This window comes from Macaca mulatta, chromosome 4, assembly GCF_049350105.2.
Source record: "Macaca mulatta isolate MMU2019108-1 chromosome 4, T2T-MMU8v2.0, whole genome shotgun sequence".
NCBI classification, from domain to species: domain Eukaryota; kingdom Metazoa; phylum Chordata; class Mammalia; order Primates; family Cercopithecidae; genus Macaca; species Macaca mulatta.
Window position 1 is genome coordinate 135352341 of NC_133409.1, and position 14076 is coordinate 135366416.

The window sequence follows — 14076 nt, forward strand, 5'->3', positions numbered from 1 at the left end:
ACTTCTTTGCCCCAGACAGATTTTATCTCCTTAGGAACTATGGAAAGAAAGCATAACTAAAAATACTTCTTTAAAGTTCCCTGATACCTTCAGTTTGTTAATATGATAATGTTGTACATAAATAGCTATAAAATATACTATTAAACTTAAAAGATCTGGGAAAGAGCTTTTGAACACCCCCACCCTTCAACACACACATGCACACCCACACTTACATACAATACCAGATACAAAGAAGGTGTTAACTCAATATTTATTAAATTTATTAAAGGTCTTCTCTTAGAATTTCACAGGAAAGCAAATGCTGTGAAGCCTGGCTGCCCAGAAGAACCTTTATTTGAAATCTTTAACAAGATCTTAAAAGAGTAATGACACCACTGCGTCTAATGAAAAATGAGCATTTGATTCTAATATATTCAGCATATGAATTTCATCGTATATATTTGATCTGCAATATAAATGAGAGTTTCTACATCTTAGTTATTCATTCATTTCTTGTTTTATTCATTCAACCATTGTTGAGTGTGCACAATGTGCCGCCCATGCCTCTAGGCACTGGGACCAGCATGGTCAATGAGAACAATATGTGCCTGCCCTCATGGAGCTTACAGTCTATAGGAAAGACAGTCAGTCAAACAAGTGATTTACTATGAAGTGTGATGAGTGTTGTCACAGGACACCCTAGATACATTAGGAGCACATAGCAAGGTAACGGGATTATGTGGGGCAGAAACATGACAAGGGTCACCTATGGGGCTGGAGGCCTTAGTCCTTGGAGGTCCTATCCAAAGCAAGGCTGATAAAAAAGCTGCCCCAAACTGCACTGACCATGGGAAAATAAGGCCTGCATGGAGGAGGTGCTGCTGTGGTCTGGTCAATGCCAGCAGGCAGGTCACTTCCTTGGCCTTTGGGAAAGGATGGCAATGATGGAGAAGGTCAAGAAGATCACGCCAGCTGTGCCTCCGATCACCATGCCCAGGACGCTGCCGTGCACCTGCATGGCCTGACAGCGCTCCCCTGTGTAGAAGAAAGCGGGTCCAGAGATGCACCTGAGGGAAAAGGACATGAAGGGAGTGTGGGAACTACCCAGACCTCAGGTGTCTCCTAGCAAAACTCATCTCCACAGCAATAAAAATGGCAAATACTCACTGAGCAGGTCCACGTAGTGCCTGGTCCCATTTCAAGTGCTGTATATGAACCAATTAATTTAACCCTGCAACAACCCTTTGAGGTGGAGGCTATTACTTGGCCATTCTCATCATCTTCATCTTACAGGAAGGTTAAATAATTTGCTCAAGGTCACATTGTTAGTAAGCATTTCACACTTGAAATTTAATCCCAAGAGGTATACCTCCAGATCCAGGATTCTCAGCCACCAAGGATTCAGGAGGAAGGTCTGAGACACTAAAGGAACACATTGCCTGACACTGGCTAAGAATATAAGCTACAAAGGAAATTCCCCAGATACAGTCTGACTTAGAGCATCAGTGGTAGCTTGGAAACTTCTAAATAATATCAAATAAAATGTTACTGTAAGGTTAGTGTACTGTCACTATCTTATGAGGTTGCCCTGAGGGTCACATGAGATAATGAGGACACTGTACTTATCAAGGTATTTGACACACAGTAAGCACACAATGGCCAGCCCTTAGTTTTGTTTCTTAATGTTGTCTGGTATAAAGATCAACTAATCTCATAACCAAGGCATATAACTGGTAATGTCTCATCCATACCTTTGTAACAATTCCAGCCTTTGTTTCAAACATTCCTACTACAAAGTCTGCTCAGCAGAATTCTACAGGGCAGAGTGAAACAATCAGAAGTCAGCATTTTCTCCCTGGGCATGATAGCACATGCCTGTAACCCCAGCACTTTGGGAGGCCGGGTGGATCATCTGAGGTCAGGAGTTTGAGACCAGCCTGGCCAACATGGCGAAACCAGCCTGGCAAACATGGTCCCGTCTCTACTAAAAATACCAAAAAAATTAGCCAGACATGGCGGTGGGCATCTGTAATCCCAGCTACTCAGGAGGCTGAGGCAGGAGAATTGCTTGAACCCGGGAGGTGGAAATTGCAGTGAGCTGAAATCACGCCATTGCACTCCAGCCTGAGTGACAAGAGCAAAACTCTGTCTCAAAAAAAAAAAAAAAAAAAGTCAGCATTTTCTTTTACTAATCCTGAATGATTTTACCTTCCAAAGCCTCATCTCTATCCTGAGAATTGAATTCTTAGAAATCAGTGAGTAATAGCAAGTTTGTTACATTTTTTTTCTGACCCAGTCCCCTCCAAACACAACTTAGTGTTATCCCCTAGTGTTATCTTAGAAAAACTTATTCTCCCAACTCTCAGCTGCAGGTTTCTAGGAGAGGAATAGTTTGGCTGAGTAGAGGCTGACATACAAGTGGCAACCCTGGCCTCCCTTAGCCTGGGAAGGATGAAGCCTGTTGGGGGCACATAGTGGAATCTGGCATCTAAGGGCTTGTCAGGCAAATACATGCAGACCCATGGCTTTGGAGCCCAGAAACAGATGGGCCTTCCCCAATAAAAGGAACCAGAGGGCTTCTTGGAAGACTGATTGATTATATGGGTGGGGCGGGGAAAATAAAAGATGAGCCTAGAGCATGCTATGATGCCAGAAAGTAACATTGTGTTCATAAAATCTGATGTTGAAAGAGCACAGGAGCCAACCTGGAATAGCTCCCAAAGGCCAAAACTGGGACAATAGAAGCAACAAAATAAATCACGAAATTATTGCAACAGAGCCCACTGAATAAAATAAATGTTTATGATTCCTTCATGACATAAATAAACGATCGCATAAACAAATTAGCGGGGTGAAGGGGCCATTCTTCTTTACAGAAGAATTCTAATTAACGAGTGTGAAGGACATAGGAAATCAACATTAGAAGATCCCAGTGGTGAGTATTGCGGCGGGATGTGTCAATAGATGCTGAAATTAGCATGTGAGGATTTGAGGAAAAGCAGGATGTCTCTACGGTCTTGGAATATCTCTCCCAAGATATGTATTAATTTATCGGGAGAACCCGCTCCTGATGTTTAATGTGGGTTCTTTTCTATTCCCTAAGTGTCTTGGCTGGGTTGAGAAATAAAGAGAAAGAGCACAAGAGAGAGAAATTTAAAGCTGGGTGTCCAGGGGAGACATCACATGTCGGCAGGATCCGTGATGTTCCCCGAGCCGTAAAACCAGCAAGTTTTTAGTAGCGGTTTTCAAAAGGGGAGGGAGTGCACAAATAGGGTGTGGGTCACAGAGATTACATACTTCACAAGGTAATAAAATACCACAAAGCAAATGGAGGCAGGGCGAGATCACAGGATCACAGGATGAGGTGAAATTAACATTGCTAAGGAAATTTCAGGCAAGTATTGTCACTGATAACATCTTATCAAGAAACAGGGTTTGAGAGCAGACAACCTGTCTGACCAAAATTTATTAGGTGGGAATTTTCCTTCTCCTAATAAGCCTGGGAGCACTACAGGAGACCGGGCTTATTTCATCCCTTCGGCTTTGACCATAAAAGACAGGAGGCTTCTAAAGGGGCTGTTTATAGGCCTACCCTCAGGACGCATTCTCTTTCTCAGGGACGTTCCTTGCTGAGAAAAAGAATTCAGGGATATTTCTCCTATTTGCTTATGAAAGAGGAGCAATATAGCTCTATTCTATCCTGCTCACCTGCGGCCAGTTCAAAGTTACCTGTCTTGTTCCCTGAACATCGCTGTTATCCTGTTCTTTTTTAAAGATGCCCAGATTTCATATTGTTCAAACACACATGCTCTACCAATAATTTGTGCAGTTGACACAATCACAGGGTCCTGAGGCAACATTCATCCTCCTCAGCTTAGGAAGAAGATGACATTGTCCTGGCAGCCTAAGAGATTAAAGTAAAGACAGGCATAGGAAAACACAAGGGTATTGATCGGGGAAGGGATAAGTGTCCATGATATCTTCACAATTTATGTTCAGAGATTACAGTAAAGACAGGCGTAAGAAATCATAAAAGTATTAATTTAAGGAACTAATAAATGTCCATAAAATCTTCACAATTTATGTTCTTCTGCCATGGCTTCAGCCAGTCCCTCCGTTCGGGGTCCCTGACTTCCTGCAACATTAATTACAGAGGGAGAAACAGTAACTCTTCAGTGGAGAGGCCAACATGCCGTTGGCCGGATGATGAAGGTTGACATCACCAATACTGACATGTACCGGCATCATGTACCTGCTCACGTGATGCAGTGAGAAGGCATAGCACATCTTTACTAATCTTGCCACAAATGTGAAACCTCAATCTAATCATGAGAGAACAAGATGAACCAAAAAAAAAAAAAATCCCTGACCAGAGATCTTCAAAAGTGTCAAGGTAATGAAAGACAAGAAAGAACTAAGGAATTGTCCCAGATTGGAGGGGATTAGGAGACAGGAGACATAAAAGCTAAATATAACATGAGATCCGTAATTGGATCCTGAAACAGAGAAAGAACATTAGTGGGAAAGTTGGGAAGAGCTGAATAAGGCCTGTAATGTATTTACTAGCATTGTACCAATGTTCACTTGTTGGCTATGCTAATTGTACTACTGTTTGTGTCATATGCTAACATTAGGGAAAGCTGGGTGAATGGTATAGAGAAAGCCTCTGTAGTATTTTTGCATTGTATCTGTAAGTCTAAAATTATTTCAAAATAAAAGCTACAAAAAGAAAAAAACATGGAAACTAAAAAGAACTCAGAAGAAATGTAAATTTTTGAGGCAGGCAGAATAGTTCCTACATCTGCTACTGTTCAAATGGAACTGCTACTTCTGTCATCACATACCTCCTTTTGTGAAACAGCTTTTAGGGTTTCATGCAAGCAAACATTATAAAAATAACTATTAAATATAGCAAACTGTGCTGCCAGACAGACCTAGATGCAAGTCCCAGCTTCAGCATTTTCCGTCTGGGTAGGTTTTAGATAAATTACTTAACCTTTCTAAGCTTCAACTTCTTGATACACTAATTGGGGATAAGAAGAGCCCTTATGTCAGAGGTGGCAGTGAGAATGAATTTAGATCATGTGTGGAAGATGCTCAGGAGACTACACAATGTATAACAAGGGGTCAGAAATATCAGGTGTTCTTACTACTAATATTGAAAATATAACTGTAATAAGAACACTGTATAAATGACAGACAATAGAACTAATAATCATTAGGAACTAATAATAACATCTGTAGTCAGCAAAGATTTAAGCTTCGTCTTGAGACCCACTGTCATGGGGTAGAAAGTCCCTAGGCTAGAAGCCATCTTGGATGTTGTTAGAGTTAGAAATTCCAACAACATCCAAGATGCTGTTGACAATACCCCAGAGGAGGAAAAGAGGTGGAAGTCAAGAGACAAGGAGACCTGGGACACCTCTGTCCTGGCAGCGTAAGCCCATGAATCCAGGGCACACCTTTGTAGAGTCAAGGAAAACCGCATCCAGTTGATCATCTGAGGTAGTCTTCGCCCTACTCTGCAAACAGCACCCTTTACCAGGGGAAGCATGCACGCAGCCCAGGTCTGCTGGCCTGCCTGTCTCCCCAGTCACAGAGCCTACCTGCAGCTCGCCATCCCCTTCACGTTCACACAGACGCCATCATTTTGGCAAGGGTTTGGGTCACATGGGTCTCTGAAGTACTGTGGCCAGTTATGGTCCTCCAGGGGACCTGTGTTCTCCACTGACCGCTTCTGTCGGCTGGGCTGCCCCTGGCTCAGGCTGACAGGTAGCACTTCCTCTAACATGGCCTTTCCCGAACCTTCTTCGGAGACCTGCAACTCCTGGCCTTGGAGAATGAGGCTTCGGGGGCTCAGTCTTTTGCCTTTAGTGGGAACTTCAGTCTGGCTGAGGTGGGTGATATCTTCAGGAAATAGAGGGTCATGAGGAAGATCCAGGATTAGTAACTGACTACAATTAACTCCCACTTCTGGTGAAAGTTCCCCAGCCTGCTTCTATCTCCCATCACCCTTAGTGACATGAAAAAGTGGCTTTGAATCCAGCTGATTCCCATAGTATTAGCTATTTTTATTTTAAAGTAATCCAGTCACATTTTTATTTATCGAATTTGCAAAAGGAAGCATAAAGTTAGCAAGGATAGACTGATGGAAACTAAATTGAAATCAGCCAACTGTTACCTCTGATAAAATTATCAAAAAGATGACACTAAAATTTCAGTTTCTTTCAAGGACAGTTAAAATAAAGATGTGAGTCCTTGACCAATTGAATAAAATGTGGTTCTCCTACAACACATTTTTCTTAACCTCATCCCCACCCTCTATGTGTGCTTTAAAATCAGGATAAAATTAGTAGAGTGCCAAGAGCATAGGATTATTTACTCAGGAAAACCAACAAAAGTACCTTCAAAGTCCACAAATATGATGAGGTCATCATTTTTCAGGAAGCTCCTCCTTTTCAGCATTTGGTGGGAGATGAAACCACTCCAGCCAAAGTCGATGCTTCTAAAACAATCACAGTCTGTATGATAGGTTCCTACCCTGGACGGCCTGTCCCAGATGACAGTGTCATTTATCACTGCAAAGTTGTAGGTAACATAAAATCACATTACCTCTTTAGATTTCACTTTCCAGTTTGTCTTTGATAAGGATACAGGGCTTTGTAAATCAGAAAAAAAAAAAAAAAAAAAAACCGTGTTGGAAAAAAATTAGGCTATTTACTCTTTCCAGGAGAACTGCAATTCAGAATTGAAAGATGGGAGAGGCAGAGAATCACAGCTCTGAGTGAGCTGTTGTCTGCTACTGAGTGACTCTCTTAATGAAAAGAGAGGGACAGCTACGACTTCTTTCTTCTAAGGCTTAGGTCTTCTCTTTTGAAAAAAAAAAAAAATAGTGCCGGGCACAGTGGCTCACACCTGTAATCCCAGCGCTTTGGGAGGCCGAGGCGGGTGCATTGCCTGAGCTCAGGAGTTCAAGACCAGCCTGGGCAACACGGTGAAACCCCGTCTCTACTCGGGAGTTTGAGACTGGAGAATTGCTTGGACGTGGTAGGTGGAGGTTGCAGTGAGCGGAGATTGCGCCATTACACTCCAGTCTGGGTGACAGAGCAAGACTCCATCTCAAAAAAAAAAAAACAAAAAAGTTTGTCCATTTCTTTACTGATGTAAGTTTATTTCATGAACATAGTAACATTGAGTACTATTTTAGGAGTAAGTACACTAGCTCTGCACAGAGCCTAGCAAGTTCTGAGTATTTGATAAATGATTAGCAGTATCTGTTTCCTCAATCACAATGAACTCGATGAGGCAGGGACCACCTGATTCACTGGTATTCTAAGTACCTAGTACAGAGTTTGGCACATGGTAAGCCCTCAATAGATGTTTGATGAGTGAATTTAGGAAAGGGAAGGAGGATATCATGGCACTGAAAATCTTAACTTGAAATTCCAATACAACTATGTTATTGGTATTCCCAAGGAGACAATGTGAGGGGAACGTTACTCTATCTTGCACAACAGAATCACATCTGTGGGCCTTTCTGGGTCGAGGAGTAGTTCTTATTTATGCTGACACCACCCACCTGGAGATGTATGCAACTTGGAGGTAGTGAACACCATGCTTGAGGACATCCTGTTCCTGACATCGGGCTCCTGGTCGAGGATGGTAATTATCACCTGTCTGTTTTCTACTGGCCACTCCAGGATAGCATCGTTCTCCCCACTGCACATGTGGAAAGCAAGTCTCAGGTAGCCAGAGTTTTCTCTGCCATGGGGGTATAAAGTTAACCCAAAACCATAGCCCTCTGAGTTGTAGAATCGAGGGCTCTGAAGCTTGTCCCCTTTGCTGGTGTTCTCCAAGACTTGGGAGAAATTCTGGACTGTCCAGACCCCCGTGGGGCAGGGGGTTTCTGTTAGAGTGATGTCATCTAGGTAAATTCCCCCAGTTGAGTTCTGAGGGTCGCCTTTTGTGCCCTGGAAAAGGTAGCGAAACTTCTGTTCCTCTTTGAGCACCACATGGGCAATTTTCCAATTATGGTCATCATCTCCTGAGGACAGAGAACAAGGCTGGTGAGAATCGTGGCCAACACTTAGTGAGTATTTATTGTGAGTTTGGCACAGTGCCATGTGCTTTCCGTAAATAATCTCATCAAATCCTCACAACAGCCCTATAACATAGGTACTATTATAAACTGGTTAAGTAACTTTTCCAAAGTTACATATCTAATAAGGAAAAATGGTTTCTTAAAATACTATGATTTATTTTAAAATTCACATTCAAGTCTTAACCATGAATTTGTTTTCCACTATCAGTATAAGAATCCAGGTTCTGGATTTCCTTCTGAGTGGGCTGGTTTCAAGTGTAACCCCTAATGTTAGCAATGAAAGCCCAAGTGTTAGGCTGAATCATATAAAATAGCCATTTTGTAAGCCAAAAGTCAAAAAATAGTAACTCCATATGGTCTGACCTGTCACTTGTTTCCAGAGAGCTATAAGGAATGCTGAAGAGCAGATAATAACTTGTAGGACTAACTGAGTCTTCCCTACCTGAAACTGACTCCCTCTCCAACATCTAGACTTTTTTCTCTTCCTTATATTATCTGAAAGTCCACCATGTAGGGGAGCGAGGTAATCCAAAGAGAGTACTCTTGTCTAGAAATTCACATTCTAATAAAGATTAGGTCTACTTGCTTTTTCTCTGAGCAAGAACTAGAGGTGGGACTTTTGAATTAAGAGCTGAGGAAAGATGGTGAGAAGCCTGTTCTAGAACATGGGATCCTCCGTTGAACAGCATACAAAGCCAGACAGGAGCTTGGGGATACTGGAGAGAGGAAACTGCAAAAGCAGAGCAACTCAATTCCCCAAAGAGATGCACCTACATTGGTATTTTTGCACAGGATATTCCCTAGAGTTGGGCTTGAAGAGGAGAGGAAAAATGCTTCCAAGTGGAAGTCATGTTGGCCAAACTGAGTTCCTACAGATGAGTGTCTTTTTTCCTTCTTCTGTGTCTTTTAACCAGAAATCTACTTACAGAACTATATTTTCCCTGAAATGGAAAAGACCTTGAATCTCCCTTTGTTTTCAGGCCATTCTCTTTAAGGACAACTTCAAGGGACAGGTCTAACAATATTCTGTTTCCTAGGGTGGAGCTGATTATGGTCTGTGTGGTTAGGTTACATGGGAACATAGGAGAGAGCTAGAGAAAGCACACGACCACCTCTGTAACATACAAATCTAGGTAGCTGCAGTATCCTGGGCAGAGCACTGCAGCCTACTGGAACACACATGGACTTGAAGGGCAATAGGTGCCAGAAAGTCTAGGAATAGGAACAGAGATATAGGATTTGAACTATTTATCCAGCAGGTTATAGATCACGGGAATTCTGTCAAGAGAATAGGATTCCGTTCTGGCTGATGAGTACCTGCTTTGTTTTTTCTTAATATAGGATGTCAAAATGAGGTTGAGATGGGGGAATCTGGTACTGGGAAGGAGACCCAGGAGACTATACCATATAGGCAAAGATTCATCTGTGAAATTTTTAAGAAGGTTTCATTTATATGCTTCCACAGGGCTGCCCTAAATCAGTCAGGCAACAACGCTACTAAGATTGTTTGAGACAAACTTAATCCTTGTTAGTTCAGAATTGTCATCTATAAGGAAGTCCTGGCCTCAGTAAAAATGTGTGTGTGTGTGCGTGCGTGTGTACATACACATAGTTGTATGCAAACATTTTTCATGTAAGTTTGTATATAAGCATTACGTATGCAACATATATTATATACAGATATGCATATGGACATATTTTGTGTGTAACTGTTTTGGTCAAAATATACATTTTGCAAAACTTAAAAGCTATTCAAATTGTCTTAAGTTGAATATCACATAAACAACACTAAGTGATATTCAATTAACCTTTTTGAAAAATGTCATTGACAAACCAGTATCGGAACAGACTACTTTAAAAACCCATTCATACAGTGTTCCCAGGGAACTTACACAGACATACTCTGAATTCAATGAAACACAAAGCACAGCAGTGTAAGAAAATAATTAAGCATGCGATGTTTGCTTGGTTGGTTTTATGCTTAAAAGTAACACTTTTAGCTTTAGATGAAAGTGAGTGATAACAGCTCCCATCAATACTATTGAAACTCCAACTCATTTTCTCATTAAATATTTACAATCCTTGGTAACATAACACATCCTCAACTCCTAAAGCGTATCTAGCTGTCATCCTTTCATCATGTAAACTATGATAAATTTCAACCAGAAAAGTGAGCCCCTCAAAACTGTGATTTGTAGAGTTCCCAGGCAGCCCACACAGTGGCTTGGATATAGGTGATTTGGGCACCTATTCTTACAAGTGACCTCTAAGGAAAGTTTCTCCTTCAAGAGCAGCAGATATATAAAAACTAATTCCTTTCTCTGGACTCATTTCAATGGATAAATTAAATGCTAAGGTAGGAGGTTGGATGCTAGGATAATCTGGCCATAAATCAAGATCCAGGGTTATAAACAAAGTATTTGCTTTCTTTTCTTGTGGTGGTGGTTCATTCATAACTAGGAAAAGGGAGACAAGCTTTCTTTTCAACAAAAAGTTTCTCCATCTGTAATCATTTACATGTTGACCTTCTTATGTAAATATTCAAAGCGACACTTAGGAACATGTAAGTGATTATAGGAAGTTAACGTATACAAATGACTTATTTGCCACCAACTTCACAAGCAGGCTTCAAGTTACATCAGCATATTAAATAATGGTATCATTTGTTTTTCTGAAACAGATGCAAAACACTATGGTCAACTTTTTTTCTTTTTCTTTTTCTTTTTTTTTTTTTTTTAGATGGAGTCTTGTTCTGTTGCCAGGCTAGAGTGCAGTGGTGCAATCTTGGCTCACTGCAACCTCCGCCTCCCGGGTTCCAGCAATTCTCCTGCCTCAACCTCCCAAGTAGTTGGGACTACACGCGTGTGCATCACCATGCCTAGCTAATTTTTGCATTTTTAGTAGAGATGGGGTTTCATCATATTGGCCAGGATGATCTCAATCTCCTGACCTTGTGATCCGCCCACCTCGGCCTCCCGAAGTGCTGGGATTCCAGGCATGAGCTGGTCAACTATTTAACTACTCTCTGTCCAGCAACATCAATTCCCACAGGTCTTTTAGCTTCTTATCTCCATTCCTGAACCATCCATTTTCTCAGTCTTGGCCTTTGCTTTCTCTAAATTTCTAGTGAAAACTGGATTTGTATATTCTGACTGGCTTCTTACAAAAATATATTTCATCCCTACCTAAGCCCAAGATACTGCTTCTAATTTCTCAGTGGTTAAAACATTCATAGAGTAATTAAAACATGCCATACATTATGTTAAGCTCTGAGAAGAGGAGGAAGTGGGTGGAGGAAAAGGAAGAGGCAAGAGAGAAGAAGGAGGAGTAGGAAGAAAGAGGGAAGGAGGAGAAGAAGCAGGATCCCAGATTTTAACCCAATCCATTCCTTGTGTGGATGCCTCTAAGTACCTTGAAAAGTCTGCACCTTTACCAGCTTGCGAACATTGCCTGTGCTGTCATCCCTCCTGACCCAGACAATGAGTCTGTCTGAAGGACTTCCGGTCATTTTATAGAAAAATTGCAGGCACTGCTGCTTCCTCTTTGGGTAAAGAATCCGAGACTCCAGTAGGGCTGCCTCTTCCGCGGACCCTGAGCTGGTGCTGAGCTGCATGAAGTAGCCGGCACCTATGGAAAGAGCACCCAGACATCACACGTCTGGCTTCCCACACCCCAAGGTTCTGTCCACCCAAACAAAGTGAAATAGTGAACCATGGCCATTGTCCAGTCAACAAAAGCTAGAACTCTTCAGAGGAAAATAAAAAGAAGGACATTTTTCAACAAACATTCTCTGTCTCAATGGACTTAGTCACTGGCTAAAGCTTGCTCTCCACTGTTGCGTTTGATTGCCTTTGTTCCAAGATTGTGAAATGTATACCTCTGACTTAAAGAAACACAGGCTTCAAGCAATGTTTGATGGAATTTGGTGTCTGTGAGATGAATTCTATTATTCTCATTGACTTCGTCATTTAAATTAGAGATTCATTCCAAGGAAAAGAGTTGGGTTGGTCTCGTCATTGTATAAGACACTGTGGAATTCAAAGGGTTAGGATTTGGTTTTAAACATTGACAATGATAAGGGTTCAATTTCCCCTGTTGCTAGCCTAATAACTAGGTGGCAAAAATAATCAGTGGCAAAAAATAATCTTTACTATATTATAAGAAGGGCTATTCAGGACACATTAGAGACTAAATGGAAATTTCTCCTGAATGTAAAGGGAGGCATTGGAAGGACACTGAAGAGGGTGAAAAGTGTCTACATTAGTGCCAGAGATGGGGTTTACCTGACTCAGATACCTCAAAACTCATTCCTCTAAAAATAATCAGGTAGCTAAACAAATGTACCATTTGGTAAACCACACACTTGTCAAAGTCAAGCACAATGAAAAATTCTTGCATATGAAGAAGTTCTTTATCCTGTGTTCCAACACTCAACTCCATATCAAAACACTTCAATCAAAACATTTCCCAAGATAAAAATAAAGTAAGTGTACAGTATAGTGCTGGGTACTCCAGTGTTGCTCCGTGATGCTCCCAGCTTCATCCTGCCTCACACTCAGGCACTTGCCTTTCATATCAGCAGCAAGCAATGATGGTTTAAATAAGCCTCCTACCACGCTTAAAATATCACAATGACTTTAATATTAATGCAGGGCAAATTATATTCCCTTGTAGCTTCTTCTCAGTATTTGAACTTGCCTGAGACCTCTGAATTATAATTATATATTGAATGCCTGGGTTATAAAAAAAAAAAAAAAAAAAGAGTGCACAAAGCTAAAAAGGTTTCTAAGTAATTCTTACTGAGGAATTCTTTTATGAAGCGTTCATTGAGAGTCAAATAATTCAAGTCCAGAACTCTGGAGGCCTAAATTATCCCCAGCTCTGCCAATACCTAGGTGTTTATTTATTTCTGTGGGTTTTGAATGGGAGGGATCCTCCCAAGGGATCCTTCGAGCTCTTCATGTCTATGCATCCACCTGTAACTACGCAAGAGTTCTCTAGCAGAGGGACATGTTTCATTACATACCTCCTCTGAAAGAAGCATAATAGCTGCTCAAGTTAACCTGATACAGCTTTTCCAGATCTTTCTTCTGGGCTGTGGTCCTTTTCTCTTACTAGAACATTCTTTCAGCAGATTCCTCTCACAGTAAAGATTACCTTTGTGTTTAGCTGGCAATTGTACATTAGCCTAGCAGCAAGCCCACAGAATAGGTTGGATTAGAGGCTAAAACGGAAATTTAGAGAGCACTTCAGGCTTGGATCAACCTTTGGACACTTGGAATGATATATTTGATAATCTGATCTGTGACAGAAACTTTTACCCTCTTCCAAAGGTGGAGGAAGTGTCAGTGGCTTATCACCTCTGACATTCCCTGTGGTGGCCTGGAATCTGGGTGACAGGCTGTGTCCCTTCTGGGAAGGGAATCTCACCAACTCTGACAGTTGTAGACTAAGTGACTTCGCAATAGTCTAGTCTTTAAAAGGCTATAATAATCCATAACCTCATCTGCTTCCAAATATGGTTAAGATGAATTCAATGGCAGGCACAGAACACTAGAAGGCTAAAACAGAAAAACAAAATAAATGGAACCTCTGGAGAGAAAGGGAAGATGGAAAAATGGGAAGTGAAGCTGCTGGTCTGCAGGTAGGGGCTTTGTATGCATTATCTTCTTCCACTGTCACTGTGAAGTAGACATCAATATTTTGATGTTTACAGAGGCTTGCAAAAGCCAAGACTTTTAGAAAAAGCACACACATAACAACAACTTCCTGTGGTCACAATTAGTAAGTGGTGAAGCCATATTTCAATTAGTAAGTGGTGAAGTCACTTAGTCCATAACTGTCTGTCTTTTTCACTACACAAACCATATATAGGAAGTATCTGAAGCTGTGCTATCCAATACAGTGGCTACCAAACCTATGTGGCTGTTGAGTGCTTGAATTGTGGCCAGTGCAAACTGAGATGCACTGGAGTAAAATATGTGTCAAATTTA

The 14076-nt window shown here is 41.4% G+C and overlaps 1 protein-coding gene across 2 annotated transcripts in view; it reads right to left on the reverse strand.

The window, feature by feature from the left end:
- Window positions 1-234: 234 nt before the first annotated feature.
- Window positions 235-14076, reverse strand: part of MEP1A (meprin A subunit alpha) — a 43221-nt gene continuing 29379 nt past the window's right edge. For both annotated transcript variants that reach the window (XM_001103444.5, XM_077999830.1), the window contains 5 exons: window positions 11495-11710; window positions 7562-8026; window positions 6387-6560; window positions 5589-5889; window positions 235-1049 (listed from right to left, as the gene is read on the reverse strand). In XM_001103444.5, coding sequence (XP_001103444.2) covers window positions 893-1049; window positions 5589-5889; window positions 6387-6560; window positions 7562-8026; window positions 11495-11710 — 1313 coding nt within the window. In that variant the 3' untranslated portion in view covers window positions 235-892. The remainder of the gene's footprint in view (window positions 1050-5588; window positions 5890-6386; window positions 6561-7561; window positions 8027-11494; window positions 11711-14076) is intronic.